Source organism: Argiope bruennichi, chromosome 8 (genome assembly GCF_947563725.1).
Source record: "Argiope bruennichi chromosome 8, qqArgBrue1.1, whole genome shotgun sequence".
Taxonomy (NCBI): domain Eukaryota; kingdom Metazoa; phylum Arthropoda; class Arachnida; order Araneae; family Araneidae; genus Argiope; species Argiope bruennichi.
This window is the reverse complement of record NC_079158.1, coordinates 32,098,246-32,117,014: the sequence shown is the minus strand read 5'-3', so window position 1 is coordinate 32,117,014 and position 18,769 is coordinate 32,098,246. Positions and strand designations below refer to the sequence as shown.

Below are 18,769 nucleotides of genomic sequence, written 5' to 3'. Positions count from 1 at the left end.
CGATATTATATTAAATTAGAAAAGGGCTTAAGTTAAAAGAAAGTTTCTCCTCAATGAGTTTTCTTGAGTTTTTGGTGAGGAATGAATGATACAGGATCAAAAGCTTAGAAATTTACAGAACTTTGGTCCTGATTACAAATTCAGACAAAAGGCGAGAGATGAAAAGTCTTTTTTTAATTGAATTTGAAAACGTAGCTTCTTTTGACTCTTAATCAATGCTTAATATAATGAATTATATAACTGCCAATAATATGAAAATTATTTATTAATTTATAAGGTATCACCTACTATAGGTACGTATCGTGCAAATTTGCATTTTATGTTTTATCTGACTTTAAATAAATTCTCTTCTGTTTTTCAACTTTTTTTTTTATTAAATCCAGTTTTATTAAAAATTATCTAATTATGAAAATTTTCATTTTAATATTCTCTATTACCATAATATTGCCAAAAATTCGCTCGGTGGTTTTTTTACCATTTAAAAATTCACCTTCAAATTATTTTTTACAGCAGTTATTTCTAATCCATGAAATTAGACATGGAACTACAACAATTCATCTACAATTAAAGTGGAACTAGACTAGATAAATTATGATAATTTAATCGAAAGAAAAGAAAAAAATTTTTTAAAAAATTAGCAATCATAGTACAATTAACAAGGAATAAAATTCGGACAACATTTTAAAATCTCAGTTCAAACTTTGATTTCTATGAAAAAACAAATGATACAAAATGTGTTCTGTTAAAAAATATCAAAAATATGATCACAAAAAATATTAAACGATAAAAATAAGAAAAATAATTAGAATGCAGTGTAAACATTTCAATTAAAGTTGTCTTTTTTTTTCTTCTTTTTTTTTGAGAAAGAATATTTACTGCAGGTTTGAACTTCTAGTTCAAAACATCGTATCATTATAATATTCTAAATTCGATTTTTCTATCTTTTTTGCATTTAAAAAATTTACTCGTAACTATATAGCAGCTCTAAAATGCACATACAAAAAATTAATTCAAAAATTAATAAATTTAAAGGAAAAATTGCGCGGAAATGATATTGGTATCACTTTATAAGTTATTTTATTTTTCTGAATTTCAAAGTGGTGTAAAATTGGTTTTTGTGCAATGCGTTCCAAAGTTATTGAATAAAAACTTCAAGTTTGATTTTTGATTTAAAATCTGATTATAGTTGTGAAAATTTTTTCCTTGGTGAGTGCTTATTATACAACAAGCAATGAATGCTAACTTTGGCAATTTTTTATACAATCTGTCCTATACGATCGATACTTACATCATACATGTCGTATAACCATAATTGGTAAATAGTAAGTCAGCCCATAAACATTATAGTGTAGTGGAATGGAGGTCAATATGATCCATGCAATGGAAGCAAAAGGAGGTATTTTTCGGGGACTTTTCTTTAACCCTTTCTAGGGCCGTGGGAAGTATGAATCCCACCAAATTTATCAATCTTTGTATGAAATTATGTAGTTGGCATAAGTTCTGACAAATTTTTTTAGTAAGTCAGAAACTTAGATGCTTCAGTTCTTTATCTCAGACAAAGTGATGTGTCTTGATTTGTTACTTCATTATTAATTAACCAAATTAATTAATGACTCAAATTAAATTTATCTAATAAGCTAAATGAATCCTTTTTCTTATTCTAATTTCAAGCCTAAAAATATTTTAACATAATATGACTGAAAAAAATGGCCCTTTAAAGGGTTAATGATCACATTTCACTCAAACAAACACCGCTGTTAGAACAGCATATTATTACATTATAATTTCAATCACAATGCCATAAGGGATGCATACCTAATCAGGCATCGCCATCTATTATCCAAAAGAGAAGTAATATAATTGCTACAATATTAAAAACTTTGCTTATTATTTGTAATCAAAGAACAAAAATAGCAATAACAAATTATTATGAATTCAGTAAAGGAAGTAAGTAATGCGGTAAGCACAAAAGAAATCTTTACCTGAGAGATCATTTTGCGTTTGTAGGGTTAAGCAAATTCTCACCAAGTGATAACTGACCCAAGTTGCCATGGGTTTATTTATATATATATGTCTTGAGCATAGAAAGTTCACCTTTAACGAGATCAGAGATTAAGACCTTTTCTGCATGACTGAGCGATTTGTCCACCAGTTACCGAGATTGGCGGAGAAACACCCAAAAGGGAAACCGGGACGGTATCGACACCTAAGCCTTTTCACCTAGCCGGGTGACATAAGAATCGAAATTTTATTGAAGATTAATAACTATTAAAGGGGATTGTAATGAATTGAGACAATAATATTGTTTATAAAATAGCGCGATGAAAAAAAAAAAAAAAAAGTAGAAGAAAGATAATAGCTAATAAAAGAACTCTAAGGGAAAATAAAGATTATTGCGTAACAAATATATTCCTCAGTTATTTAGAAAGTGGTCAAAACCAGTTAAAAAATTTTTGTATTTGTTTTTCTAAAAAATGAGAAACTTAAGATAACTTACTTAACTTACTGAAAAACTTAATAACTTACCCTGATCGGCATCGATAATAATAATTCTATTTTGTATGCGTGATATAAATTTTGAATAATATGTGCAGTTCGACGCAGCCGAAATATTGTGCCCGTTGAATGGCAATATATTGTGTAGATGACTATACATTGACAAAAAATAAATAAAAAATAATAATAAATTAGTGCTTGCACTAAATATTTTCGATTTCATTTCACTCACATTGAATGGCATCGATGATAATAATTTTATTGTGTTTGATATATGTGCCATTGACTCTGAATGGTATGTGCCGTTTGTCATTTTAAAATAATTGTCAATTTTAAGATAATGTTAAATAACAGAAACGTTTGAAATGATTTGTTCGTAAATTTTATTGTTCAAAATAAATGCAAATAGTTTTACTATGTCTATAACCTTCGCGCAAGTGCAAGCAATACGTTGGCCAAGTTTTATCGCTATCGGATGAACGGTACAGCAGAGCATAAAATACGAACAGACAAAAATTCATTTTTTATATATTAGTTACATTTAGAACGACTCAAACATCATGGAGTATAATTATTTACATCATTTAGAGCATTTTTACATTAGAAGTGTATGTTTATCTCTTAAAATTTAGGAATTTGCTTTTGGACCGCGATTACAATGGTGTCTTTTGTGCAAGAAATCTATTTTATCTTCAACGATGAATATATTACCTGTTTTAGTGCATATTACAGTGTATTAAAGAACATCTTTTGTGTCCACTAGGAGAAGACCAAAGAAGACGTCAGCCGCTGGACGAACCATCGAGTCATGGAGTGGCTGAGGACGGTTGATCTCTCTGAATATGCACCGAATTTGCGTGGAAGTGGCGTCCATGGAGGTCTGATGGTGAGATTCTACCCATTTGTGTAATAATCATTAACGGATTCCATTTCTTCTAGTGTTGTACATATAAAAAAAGGGCGTTTCAAAAGGTTACAAAATCTTTACGTTTTAGATCTTAAAGAAAAAAGAACTTGACGAATGAAATTTGGTATGTGGTCTTAAATCTAAAATTGTAGATTTCTATTAAATATTGGGATGAAATCTGTCAGTGAGTTGTTTGTCTGCCTGCTTTTCCAATTGCGTGGGATTGGATAACACAATGAACCAGATGAAATTTTTGTTATGGTTTTCACAAGAATGAGAGATGTGTATCAGATTTTAAAACCAAATATGTTTGTAAGAAGTTGTATTACTCTTCTTTATATTTATTCTTCAATATTTCAAGTAATTGTTTATTTTTTATTTGCATTATTAATGCTGTTTTACTCAGACAGTTTATAAGCGTAATTCGATATTCCTTAGAAATATGTGCTTATCAAAAGATTTAATTGAGTGTAGAAATTTATTTTCATTTCTAGATTAGTGAAGTTTTTCTGAAGTTTAATATGTTTTTAATATTCTGCAGCTGTATGAACCTCGTTTTAATGCGGATTTGATGGCTACTCTTTTGAACATCCCACCCAACAAAACCCTCCTGCGTCGTCACCTCTCCACCCAATTCAAGCAGCTGATTGGTCCAGATGTTATGCAGAAGAAAAGAGAGTGGGAAGCCCAGGCTAACTATACACCCCTTTCACCGAGTGCTAAAGTTAAAGTAAGATCACTCTTCCATGTTTTGTTTTAAAATCTAATTTCCAAAATTTTACACTTTCTGCCTATTATTCATTTGCAATAGATTTTTGTGATTATCCTTATAAAAATTTCTTTCAAACCATAATGAAAATATAACAGCTAGAAATAAAGCATACGAAATAAAAGTAGCATGTAAATATTTAAAATAATTTAGAAAAATCGAAGACCCGGTCCTCCAGCCCAAACTACTGGTCCAATTTCTACAATTTTTATTCCACATGAAATCGTATGGTTTCTCCATAAGCCATCAATGATCGTCTATTCTTCAAATTACGAGAGAAATATTTAAGACATTGTATTAATACGTATGGAGGAAAGCATTAAAATAATGACATAAAATCTGTCGTTGTTTATGGCATTTGTCATAGACAAACCCCCAAACGAAGTCAACGATTTTAAGCCGAATGTTAGCGTCTCTTGTTTCTGTAGCGCCATCTAGGGCCAAGAGTACGTCTGAAATACTCATGCCGCACAGCCGTTTTCAAAGGCGGACTTTATTCACACATTTCATTCACTCAACCATAGATCGTAATTTAAACCTGCGTCAGAGAACGATCACCTTTGATCCAGTACCCACAGTGGTATTATTTTTACTTAGAGAACTTTGTCACCACGACAGATTTCTACATACACCAGCCACCATGTACATGGAGTGTCTTCGGCCGGCGGGGTTCGAACTCACAACCCAAAAGATGCGAATCCAGCGCCCTATCAACCAGTCTATCCCGGCCATGGCATAAAGTCTTCCACCTTCAATTGCTGAATCGATTTCGCCAATTTTTATTTCACTAGAAAATTTTATGATCTGTTGATATTCCACCAATAATCGCCTGCTTTTCGATAAATATCACAAGGGAGAGAAAAAAAATATTTTGACAATACTCTCTGCAGTTAATTTCTATGCAATTTTATTTGAATCATAAAAATAATTTAATAAAATAATATGATTTAAAACAAATGATAAGGTTCAATAATCAATTGTAATTAGAATTCCATTGTCTTTCAAATCTTGTAAGTGTAGGATTAAGCATTCTTTTTTTGCCTCCTTCCAATATTCAGTTTTAAAAATTAGCGGAAATGAAACCTGAGTTCTTTCTGAACTATTGTGTGATTTTACTGTTGTTTCATAGAGATTTGCTGTTTGTGTATTTCTGCAAGTGCTGTTTTATGTGTATTTCGTCTGTGTATCGTTTTCTTTGTTTCTAATCATGTGGAATAAAGCGTTTTTATCCATTATTATGGCTGTTGGACTTTATACTTTACACCTATGAAATGGATTCTTCTTTATAATGTAAATCATTGCATTTAGCCTTTGCAAAAATAATTGAATTGAGTACTATTACCGCTACTATATTTATTTATTGAAAAACTAAATTTTTATATCTTTTTATTTTATTTTCAGACACTGAAACGCAGTCCGTTTTCTTTAGGAAGGAAAAAGAACAAAAACGAGTTCGATCTCGACGATTTCGTGTGCCCTATGAATTCCAATGAGAAATTATTTGGCTCCATGTTACTCAACGGGGCGGAGAACCGCACCGAAGAGGAGAAGTTTCTCATGAAAGAGGTACGTTTTGGGTTTCATTATGAAAATTGATAATTTCATTGTTTCTTTTCTTCTGAAACATACATACAACATACAATACATTGCATAAATATATTCACCTTTTTACAATCTTCCTTTATACGACAAAGATGGAATGAAAAATGTTCGGCCTGACCTAGAGATGAAGCTCCCGGAATTACTTTGACTAAAGGATTTCAAAGTGCCATCTTTGTTTGATACTTCTTGCGTATTTTAAAAGATTTATGTTTGGTTGTTTTTATACTGCGCTGTTTAAAAATTTCCTTCTTTTGCTTTCAGCCGTGTAGGGAAAAAACTGAAGTGCGAGCTGTGATAATTTTTTTTTTTTAATAAAAGGCTTATCGCCAACCAAAATTAGCCACTTCAGAAAAAATCGTTAGAAAAGCTCACAAAAATATTATGAATAATTGCTGATTGAAATTGGAAAAGGTTGCTGAGCCTGTTAGTATATCCAAGAATGGACACATCATATTTTAATCAATATTGTGGGTACGAGAAAGCTGTCAGCAAGATAGGTGCCGCATTTGCTGACCTTGGATCCAAAACTGCAGCGTATGACGATATCGGAACAATGTTTGGAACTATTCAATTCAGATCCAGCTGAGTTTTCACAGCGTTTTGTTGCTATGGATGAGACATGGATCCATCATTATACTCCAGACACCTAGCAGCAATCAAAACAGTGGGCAGCGAAGGACGAATCATCGCAAAAAAAAAAGCAAAAAGTGCTCCATCTGTTTGAAAGGTTATGACAACAGTTTTTGTAACACTTATAATTTAATGGTTTGTGAAGATTGTGTTAACTTCATGGTGACACAGTACTCTGATCCTAAAATATATCTTATTTATAGAAACATACTACCATATGGAATCTGATGATTTATCATTTGAGTAATTTTGAAATTAAATTAATATGTGCCAGTAAATGGTGATGTAAGTTTCAATGTTTTATCATTTTTTTTTCCAGATGGTTTTGAAAAATGACAAGATCCTTGAAAGCATGCCTGCTTCGAATGTCTAATGAATGACTTTTTTACACTCTTTCTAAGCTGTACATATTGTATATGCATCGAGTTTCATCACAGATGTTTTTATATAATGAATATTTTAGTAATATATAATGGATTCACATTTTAGAAATTGTTATTAACATTTTTTGTAGAATATACAAAAACAGCACAGAAAGAATCATGTACTCATATACTGGTAAAATCACAAAAAATATTTTATGAAAAAATATTTAATATATTTTCATACTTTTAATGTAAAAATAAAGATAGTTTTTTTAAATTTATGAAACAAAATATTAGTTATTTTGACTTTGTCTACTTTTATTTCCATGTTTATTATTTGCAGAATACATTTTCTCTAATTTAGTAATTGAGACATACAATTTACATAAATAGTTGCAATTTTGATTTTAAAAAACTTTTAAATTAGGGATTGTATTCCTTATCACCAAATAATGAAAACAAATTATTTCAGGTAATATGTATGAATTTCACTCATAAAACATATATTTTATGTATCAAATTAAAACTCACCATACTGAACATAATTTCTTTTCATTTCACAATTTTTTTATTTTGATTTTTTCTATGAAGCATAAACAAATTTGCTTAATATAGTTGCATCAATATTTATTGAACATTCAGAATCTCAAAACATTTCCCCCCCCTTCAGGAACATTACATTTTTATTATAAAAAAGCTTTTTTTTTATTTAAAATAAAATTGTCTATATATTTGAAATTTTTTTTTATATCATTATGAATATTTTTCAATTTTACATGTGGACAATTTAAATGTTAGTCAATTAATGTACTGTTAAGAGCAAAGAGAAATACTGCTTTAATGATGGCAACTGATGAATCAAGCAAAAAAAATATGCAACACATATTCGGGGGGGGAAAAAAAAAAGCTAACATGAATTTGAAACATCTTGGATAAAAGATTATTTTCAAAATATTAAACTACTTGCACAATGCAAATAAATATTCTTTTTTCTTTATACAATTACTTTATACCTACTCATTCAATGAAAGTGTTGGCAAATTTGTAAATTACTTACATATTTGTCTTCTTTGATTGATTATATTTTTATAAACTTTTCAAAATGAAATATGATTGTTTTCAGTAAAAAAATGGGGAAAAAAAAAATTGTAAAATGTATTTTTGAATATTCTAGTTTCATACATTGAATTTTTTTTCAATGTATATGTTCAAAGAATAGAGCTTTGATCATGCTTTTACACCTTAGATATAAATTCTACTTTATAAGCCAAAGTCTGCATTAAAAGGTATCTTTCAACCTCTCCTTCTTAAAATACGGCATTTATCAGCATAGCTTTAGTTTTAATTATGATTATAATCAAATAAGAAATTATTTGAGAATAGTTTTATTCTATTTACTTGCTTCTAGCATTTTAATTGCATTACTTATTTAGCTATCCTAATGTCCCATTTTAAAGCAACACTAAATCAGTTATTACAATCTGCTTTTTACATAATTCATTGAATTGGATACTTCAATCTGTGCTAAATTAGAAGGACATTACAAACAACAATTAGTAATAAATAGTACAAAATTTTTATTTTTCTATACGAAAAAAAAATTACAAACATTTCTGATCAAGAACACATTCAAAATACATGGTGAAAAGAATACATTTCAGTGCGTGCTTGATCCAGTTTTATAATTTTCAAGGCCAATCTGGCACTTTCATATAAAATGAATCATCCTAAAAGTTTAAATGACTGCAGTGCAATGAGATTCTTAATCTATCACATTATTTGAGCAATTCTAGAAGTGATTTTTCAAACTGCTACAAAGATCAATCATGTTTATGTGCATTAAAGTACAAAATTCTGAATTAATGACTTAACAATAAATAAATATTATAAAGATCTTAAATAAAAATAAAAATTTTCTAAAGAAAGAACATTTTCAGTATTATAATGATAAGAACTTTAAACCATAAGATTTGAAAAATCACAATTAAAAATATATTAAAACATTTTACAGTAAAAGTTATTAAATTATGCTTAGATAAAGAAATCATATGAATAAAATAAAGAACTCAGCAAATTGTCTCTAATCATGTGCACATATTTAATTATATATATACAAGACTGGAAAAAAAAAGATGTACAAAAGTGTATGTGATAGCAAATATATCTTTTCATATATAAAATATTCCAGCATTAAAGACAAGAAACAACAGTGAAAAGACTTGGACGGCTAACATGAGCATATAAAATGTTATAGTTTCGTCTTTCACACTGCAGTTGTTTTAAGCTACGAATCATCAGTATTGAAAGGAACATTTCATTAAAAAAAGTAAATGTTCATTCATAAGAATAATTTTATAATTTACGAGAAATAATAAATCGTGTATATGAATAGAAGGAATGTTTCAAATTAAATTCTTTATATTTGTACTAAGAATATAGCTGTAGATAAGAAGCATTTTCAGAAGTATGCACCATCAAGTTTACAAAAAGTATACCCATAAATATTTAGGAATACTACATTTTCTTCACTATCGATCATTATTATTTTTTCTTCTTTTTTGGAATTTCAAAGAAATTTATCATTTAAAAAAAAAATGCGAGATGTATATAATAATGATAATATATGAAAACATATAAAAGAATAGATACCTATATAAAATATAATCAAACAGATTATTTCTACGACACCTGTATTATAAATAGCAAAATAAATTATATTAATTGTTTTTATGAATATATTAAATTTTTTTCAGGAACTTCATTTTTGATTTTAACAACCCCATATAATAATTTTATATATTGCACTAAAATTCCTGATTGTTATACACTGCATTAATAATATAACATTTATATTTAAAATAAAAATCAGATCAAATGCATTAAAAAAATATTAGGTCATATTTACTATTTTTCACAGATTTTTAATACAAATCCCTACAAAAGTAGATAAAGCGAACATAAAATAAGGATATTAAAATCCCATTCCCTAAGGTTAATCAAAAAAACTTCTTAAGGTAAAAAAAATACTCATAAAATTAAATATAAATTCATCTTGATAATAACAGAACAATGACAAGAGAAAAGAAAGTACTAAATACTGCAACTCATTTCAGCCAAAACTAAAAAAAAAAAAAATCCACTTACACAAATATTTATATACATTCATAAAATACACATAAAAATACATAACATTTACAAACAAAAAAGGCCTTAAAACTGCACTGCCATCTTAAATACAATAATTTTTTAAAAAAATAAATGCACTTGAGCGTATAAAACAAAAAAGTTCATTTGTGTAACTGCAAAATGCTCTATCTAGATTCATTAATCAAATACATTATTTTAATCTAAGAATAAATATTTAGTCATTGTACTTGCTAAAAGAGCAAAAGGCTACCAATTTTTACAAAATTAAAATAAAGCAGGCTAATGAGAAGAAAGTGTATAATTACACGAAGATCAAGTACATAAGATTCATGATGTTCCTGCTGATTTAAAAGGAAAAAAAAAAAAAAAAAAAAAAAAAAATCATTTGTTTACTATCCAATTAAATCTTTTTACTACATTTTCTCAAAATCAGAGTAAAATGGAATGTTATAAAAAATACAGGACACAACAGTAAATAACCAGAAATATCTAAAAATTGAATACATCAATTTATAAATTAAAAATAAATTATTCTAATTTGCAGGATGCCAATAAAAGGCATTTATTACCTTTTTGATTCTATTATCAAATTTCTGTATATTTGATAAAATATAAATAATTGCATAATTCAGCAATTATTATTAATGAAATCAACAAACATTTTACTGATTTCAAATAAAAACCAAACAGAAACATAACTGCAATAACCAATAATTAATTGCACATTGACTTAATTGAATAGCAAAATAACAAAAAAAATTTAAGTACACATACCCTTCAACAAAATTTTTAAAAAATGGGTAAATGGAAACAATTATAGTAATCCAAAACAACATTAAAAGAAAATTTTCTGATGCCAGAAAATTATTAACAAATATGTGCACAAATAGCTGCAAGAATATTTAATTTCTTATAAATTTATTGCATTACCTGAACTGCACAATGAAGGATCAAAAAACGAATTCATTTAAGAGAAAAGGATAAAAGTTTTAAATATTAAAAACATCAGTTTATCACAAAATAAAAATCGAGAAAATGTAGTTAAAAACATTTGATTTCAAAGACAATGCTTTATGTTGATTAAAGTCAATTAAGAAGGGTTTAATTAAACATTAATTAGTAAAATACTTCTTCGAATATATATTTTTTCATGCAAAAATTGAAATGATTTGCATTAAATAAGTATGAATATGATTCCCTATCCCTTAAAATTCCAGATTTAAGAACTACTTCTACCAGAAATATGAAATAACTACCTCTTATAAGTACAAATCTGCCTAGCAACAATAAAGTTTATTGATATAACTTGCCTCAAAAACTATCTAAAGTTTTCGTCATCTAATATAAAATAAGTTTGGCAAATCGTAACAAAATTGTAGGAAGTTTTTAAATTGGAAGCATTACATATCAGACACAAGTAAATCTAAAAACTTAATTCAGCGGTTCCCAAAACTGGGTCTTTAAATCCCATTTAACCAATTTCCTCACAGGGATATTAAGAAACATTATTTAATTTCATTAATTATATTTTAAATTGAATTTCATAGCTTGCAACATCTGAGTAGAATTAATAAGCAAGTGGTTAGCACAAGCTCCAATAGACAATACATACTTTGTATTTCATATATATAAGTACCACTCTCATAATAGTTTGTTCAATTGTTAGATTTCCAATATTCCTCAGGATAGAAATTTTTACAAACAGAGGCTGAGAACAAATATAAATGGCTAATGGAGATTTGTAGCCTATTCTAATTCTTCAATTATACACACAATTAAGTGGAAAAAAGATATACGAAATTGCTCAGCGAATTTTGACTTTATTTACAACTTTTTATTTAAGGGAAGTTAGGTTTTTGCCAACTGCTGTTATAAAATCAAAATATAGTGTCAAAACCTATAAGAAATAAAAATAGCTTGTCCATTATTAATATAATAATTAACGATCAAAACTTAATTATTCAAAAAATTTCAGTAACTTTTGGTAACTTAAAATATTCCTAATGTTAAAAATTATTGACCATCTGGCACAAAGTACGAGCAGAAATAATGTTGTTCAGAAATATCTGGATACAGCAAGGACACAAAGAATTTTTTTAAAAAGTTTGAGAACCACTGATATAATTAGATTTAACCACATAGATTGTCATCATTCAAGATAATAATGCTCAATTTTATCCTGAACTGCTATCATTGCAATAATTACGTAAACACTTAGTAAAAATTCTTATTATATATATATCAATATCCTAGAAAGTTTGTGAACTCAATCCTTTCATGTCTTTATATAAAGTAATTTTTAACTAAAATAAATTTAAAAAAAGGAAGTACTAAAATACTGCACGTAGTTTCATCAAAATCGAGTAAAAAGTATAACATATAAATAAAAAACAACCCAACAAATATAAAAGTTTTTAAAAAGTACCAGAAATCTTAAAACTGTGTTAATAGATGACTTTTATCTACTCTAAGTACACGCACACACATCATTACATAACAATAAATAATGATGAAAAAAATCCAACCATTTAACTATTACACTTCTGGAAACCTCAAAATATTCTTAAAAATGTACAAAAACTATTGATCAATAATATAGCTCTAAATAATGCACTTGAACACCTGAGTGATGATTTATATCTATAAAAGAGATTCTGTTGGTACAGTGTTACATTAAACATAAAAAATATACAAATCCATTTCAAAATTTCCTTTGGTCCAAACGTTTGTAATAAGTTGGCTGGATGATCATGAAGATTTCAATTTGTGACTACAAGAATACACTAACTGCTGTAACTAACGACATCAAAATGAAATACAGATGCCAAGGCTTAGTGACTGATGCATCGGATCTGTAGAGATCAACACCACAAGCCGGTGGACAAATCACGTTTGGGGTTTCTAAAAGAGGAATGAAATACTTAATTGAAAATTTAGCATACAATTTTCCAAAAGTTAGAGCAAGCAATATTAACTAAGATTTTATAACAATCGTGTTGCCGATTTTATCTGATACAAACCCATGTATTAAAGTTTTTTTAAAACTTTTTTGTTCATAACATGATAATCTTATCTAAATTTATATCATTTTATTATCACTTTGTTAAGAATTACTTTAACTTCTTCTCCTTTAAGATTTTAAATGCTCAGTAAATTTTGTTTTTGATAAAACTAGCATCAAATGATCATAGTCAAAAGTAATATGTACTTTCAGCATAATATATGCATGCAAATGCACAGATGGCCAGCTTGTTGACAGTTGATTTAAAAATTGATATTGACCTATATTAAGATGCTAATACTATGCATCAAATTTTATCAATATAGCTTTTGATGTTTTGAAGTTATTTTCAATTTAATTTTGTTATAAAAAAATGCCTGTAAATGGATTTCATTTAAAGTTAGGTGTAAGGTGACAAACCAAATACAATCACTCTAACAGCATTTTTGTGTCACTATGCTCACAGACAAATCCCAAACCTTTGTTTTTTGAAGATCTTAATCATGGAGATAAAACAAAATGTCAAGCTCAAACATTTTGACGATTACAATTCTCTCTTTTTAAACATTTCATATACGAGGTGAAAAAGGAATTTTACAGACATTGATTTATTTTTAATATCAAGAGCAAGATTTAACAAGTAAGGCATAAAAGTAACTTTGGAGCACCATAAATATTTTGGTTGACTTTTAGTTTTTAGTAGCTTTGAACCATTCAATGAATGCCTTTTTGAGTATCCACACAGCATTAAATATACATTTTCTATACATACTGTTAAAAAAATCTAAATTTTTTCCAGAAAAAATAATTTGAATAATTTACTATCAGTGATTTCCGAAGCACAGTTAAAATATAATTAACAAATGCTCAGCAAAAAAAAAAAAAAAAAAAAAAAAAAACAATGTTGAAAAACACACATTGATGAGTTCAACCTAACGCATGATATTAAATGAATGCATAAAATTATCACTAAAATCTTTCTCTCTATCTAAACAGACAAAAGGAGGTGAAAGAAAAGTCAAGTAATAAACTATTTTCCCCATATTATCAGAATTTCCCTTAACAGGGATAAAATCTTTTACATAGATTACTGGATTCATTGAGAGTCTTTAAGATATGAAACATCAAACATTGCAAAGAAAATGCAGTCATATATTTGGACAGATTTGGCATAGTTCTGAAATGTTGTTATTTATTCAGAAAAAAAAAAAAAAAAAAAAAAAAAAAAACACTTGGTCAAAAAATAAACATTTTTTAAGCCCTTATATAAAGACCATTAAGAAATTTCTTTATTTTTCCCAAAGAACTTTTAATGACGCTCCACAATTTGGAGTATATATTATATAGTGCAATTTTTTGATTTTATTTATGGGGATTGAAGACATAAATAGGTCCATCATATTTAACCATAAGTGTAAATATAGTTTATTGGTACAACAGTTGTACCAGTTTCAAAGCAAAATTGACACTCTAATGGTGACTTTTTTTTTGTATCCTTCACAGAAAAAAAGATTTTATACAGAAGATAATAATATTTCATAAAGAGATAAAAGTAAAACTTACCAAAAAACTCAATAACTTTCTCATGTGAACCTAATTTATTTATGGCTTTACAAGTGTAGAACCCATACTGCCTTTTTTCAGCAGTAATGATACGAAGTGTAGTATCTGTAAATTCTTGAGCTGTTGGAAAAATGGAGATCTGATAATGTTGATTATCATTCAATTGTATACCATCTTTTACCCACATAATAGATGGAGAAGGGAAGGCCTCAACATGGCATTCAAGAATTTGATCATATTGAAGGGCTTGGCCATAACGAGGTCGCTCAATGGTTACAAATGGACGGAATTCAACTTCTACCCCAATGTTTCTACGACTACCACTACCAACTCCATTGTCAGCTACACAGTAGTAGGTACCTCTATCATCCTTGGTAATATTGAAAATTGTAAATTTGCTACCAATGTAGACAGAACCTCCAGTGGGCAATAATTCATTATTTTCTCTTCGCCATGATATTCTTGGAGGTGGATATCCTGACGCATAACAATTCAGTTCTACTGTAGAACCAGAACTGGTAATGACAGACCTAGTACTGTTATCTGATATAACAGGAGGCACTGAAATGAAAATATTGAAGGAAAAAAACTGGTAAATTGAAAATTGAAGCTACATAATGACACAATTTAAATCAATATAATAAACTAGGAACTCAGGTTAAACTGAGTATTTATAATTTGAATTCATCAGTAATTTGTACTTTTAAGTTTGGTAACTTGAATTTCTTAATAATACTAAATATTATTTCTATAATACTAAAATATTATTTATAATTGAAATTTAATTTCATTAATTCAAACAGAACTCTTTTACATCCGAGTTACTTGGGTGAGCATTAACCATAAATGAATATAATTCTTAATCTATTAAAAAACTTTTCTTTTTGTTTACACTTTCAAAATCTTTGAATACACAAGATGTTTTGTATAGTTACTGAAATTGTTTTTAAAATCTTATTTTAATTTGAATTTCAATTAAAAAATTGCCTTATGTTTTTGTATTTTTTTTATTCGTATTTAAATTGCTTAATATCAGGTTTTAAACCATCAGAGTTCTACTATTTTTAATCAATAAAAAGTGTCAGTAAGTCATTCTGTTGATATTATAAACAAGAGGGCATTCTATTTTGAGATTTTTTTTTTTTTTTTTTTTTTTTTTTTTTTCAATTTCTATAACAGAACATCTGAAATAATCAAGTTCAAATATAATTAATAATCTAGTAACATGCATAAATATAAAATTATCTTACTAGATGCAAAAATTATCTTACTAGATGCAAAAATTATACCTTGCATTAAATGAAATGGTATTTAATAAAACAGACCCCCCCCCCAATAAATACAAAATAGAGCTGCATAAAGTTTGGACCATGATCCTAAACAGAGTCAATATGAAAAATTTTGAGGCTGCAATTCTGTTCCTCTTTACAAACTGAACATTTGTAATAAAGATGCATACAAAAATAAATTATCCTTAAAAGATTAGAAATTATATAGATAATTCAATGTAATTTTTACTCAATTAGTACAGATTAATAATTTTTTTGAAGGCATAAGAAATTTTTTACATAAAAAAATGGAACCTAACAAATTTTATCATACCATTTAAAACAATGGTACATTTTATAATGCACAACATATTATTTAAAAAATTCAATTTCAGATAACACATATTTAAAATAACTCAAATCCTAAATTTTTTGATTTTTGACTTAATTTTATTTATAATTTCATTTCTTTTAGAGTGAATAATTTGCACTATTACAAAAATATAAATTTTTTTACCAATTATTCATGATATAAGTTAATCAAAAATTTCTTCCAGCAAGTGTTCAACATCTTGCATTAGTAAAAAAAAAAAAAAAAAAAAAACAATTAATCATAAAACAGATTTTAACGTAAAAATATTCAAATTCTCGCACACAATGCAAATTCTTTCTCTTCTACATTAACACACCCTCTTTTATGTTAATTATCCATTTAAAAAAACGTACTTACATCGGACATAAACCCAAACATTGGCTTTCAATTTGCTAGCAGGTCCTGTTATGATTTGACACTCATAAAGCCCAGCATCAATCTCTTGTAGTTTACTTATCTATATAAAGGCAAAATAATGAATCAAGTTTATTACCTACAAACATATTAATTTATTTACTCACTAAAAAGTAAATGGAAAGAGACTAACTGCTAAAGTATATGTTCCTGTGCCATCATCAAATCGAACAGAGTATCTATTTCCCGGGACAATTTGATGTGTTCCTGATGATATAAACAGCTGATCCGAAGGGATATTCGGATTTGTTTTTAACCAAACCACCTAGGAAAAAATTTCATTATCCATGTTACCAAACTGAACAAATATCCAAGAAGAAATTCAATAAAATAACTTTAGCATAGATTTTTATCTTTCTCTCATTTATAAAATACTTACAGAATAATCCTCAGCATATTGTACAGAACAATCCAGTTCAACGGTATCACCAATATTCACAACTTTCTCCTGGGATATATATGATATAGTAGGGCTACGTTGAGCAACAACTAAAAAGAATATTATAATGACAATCTTGAATATAAATATTTTTTATCTTCCCTTCCCCATTCCCGTAACCTTACGAAAGGAAATAATTTAAGGAATATATGCATGAGAATGATATATTGAAATAATATAGATACAGCAGCATATCAAACCCAATAAGAATTCCAAGGAATAATTCATTTTATAAATACCAAATATGAAATAATTTATACATATTTAATACATTTGGGGTAATAGACAAAATACAGATTAACAAATCAATGTAAAAGAAAGAAAGAAAAAATAATAACTGTAAAATTAATCAATTATTTACTTTTTAAAATGAATTATTTATATCTTGCAAAATATCCAATTTGAAGCTTTATTGTTAAACATCAGGTCAATATTTAATTGGCATATAAATTTGACATTTTTCACAGAACAATAAAATAATAAATAAGCATTTCATAAAAGTTAGGACAGAGATGAAGCTATGAAATTCTTAGATAAAATTATGAAACTAGGAGGAAAGGATACCTGGTAAAACTAATTCGCCTATTTATGCTACATCATGCCAAGCGCAAGTAAACTAACCAAATAACTCTACAATTAAGTTACCATATTTGACAATTTATTGCCTTTAAAAAAGTGTACTTAGGCAATTGTAGCATATTGCTAAAATGTAATTTCTTAAGTTTTTATTATATTTTGATTATTTCCATATATACAAGGAACAAAATTATAACACGCAAAGAAATAGATGTGCCACTTTTTAATTTCTTTGTCACCTTTTTCACTCTGGCACATTGCCAGGATACATTTTTTTTCAATCAATTATTTAAAAAAGTAACAAATGCGAGAAAAAGATCAGCTACATCTACAAAAAATTCTGATCAGTAACAATCTATAAACTGCACAAAGTCAACATGAATTTAATTACATAACTGAAAATTAAATTCCCAAGTCAATAATCAAAATCTATTGATTTAAAGTTTTAAAAATTATCATTATACTAAGCTGGAATATTAAAATCATGGAAATCCTTAATTTATAAATAAAATTATTAATAAAAAGGATAACATGTTCTGAGACCTTGCCACTTTCTTTTAGTGTATGAAATCAAAAGCTTAATTCGAAATCATGGAATCCTTACAAATACTCTTTCATGTGAATGACATTTTTCCACGCATGGAATATTTTAATTATTAGATTAGCTTTTTCTAAGTAATTCTTCTAGCATAAAAAATAAGCCAAAATGAATATAAATTTTACACTAAACAGAAATATGTTCGACGTATAAAATTATATATATTTTTTTTCAAAGGGACTTGTTCGAAGAATATGGAACGCGTCACATATTTATATATAATAATGCAAGTAGAATTACATAGTATTATTAGTGAATTACTGATAAACAAAAATTTCTGTTAAATATTTTTAATGGATCTTACCGAAATAGCATATGTTTACAAAAAATATCAAAATACCAACAAGCAACATTTTTAAAACAGCAGTCACGCCTTAACGGCAGCTTCTGAAGCGTTGTTGCCAGATATTAACTCTGAACTGGCTTGACAAATTATGTCGCCACAATAGATTGGTAGTTAACGAATAATAGTTCATCTTGAATATGTGAATTTCACCCGCTGTTGAATACTGAGAACTTTAAATTCCAGTATATTTACATTACATCTTTTAAAATGACTTATTATATTTTAAGATTTAAATGTGAACTAATTAATTTTCATTCAGTGTTTTGAATCATTTT

General features: G+C 27.6%; 2 protein-coding genes across 6 annotated transcripts in view; one reads left to right on the top strand and one right to left on the bottom strand.

Annotated features, from left to right (window-relative positions):
• Positions 1-6,991, top strand: part of LOC129981141 (liprin-beta-1-like) — a 101,290-nt gene extending 94,299 nt beyond the window's left edge. For 4 of the 5 annotated variants that reach the window (XM_056091838.1, XM_056091837.1, XM_056091836.1 and 1 more), the window contains 4 exons: positions 3,260-3,382; positions 3,945-4,133; positions 5,574-5,738; positions 6,724-6,991. In XM_056091838.1, coding sequence (XP_055947813.1) covers positions 3,260-3,382; positions 3,945-4,133; positions 5,574-5,738; positions 6,724-6,777 — 531 coding nt within the window. In that variant the 3' untranslated portion in view covers positions 6,778-6,991. The remainder of the gene's footprint in view (positions 1-3,259; positions 3,383-3,944; positions 4,134-5,573; positions 5,739-6,723) is intronic. The other variant, XM_056091839.1, reaches the window with a different exon arrangement.
• Positions 6,992-8,329: 1,338 nt separating this feature from the next.
• On the bottom strand, positions 8,330-18,544 carry LOC129981522 (lachesin-like). Its single transcript, XM_056092381.1, has 6 exons — positions 18,453-18,544; positions 16,915-17,024; positions 16,669-16,800; positions 16,479-16,578; positions 14,481-15,041; positions 8,330-12,817 (listed from the first exon to the last, which is right to left on the bottom strand). Exons 1-6 carry the CDS (start codon positions 18,499-18,501, stop codon positions 12,687-12,689), a joined length of 1,083 nt encoding a protein of 360 aa, XP_055948356.1. The 5' UTR covers positions 18,502-18,544; the 3' UTR covers positions 8,330-12,686.
• Positions 18,545-18,769: the final 225 nt, after the last annotated feature.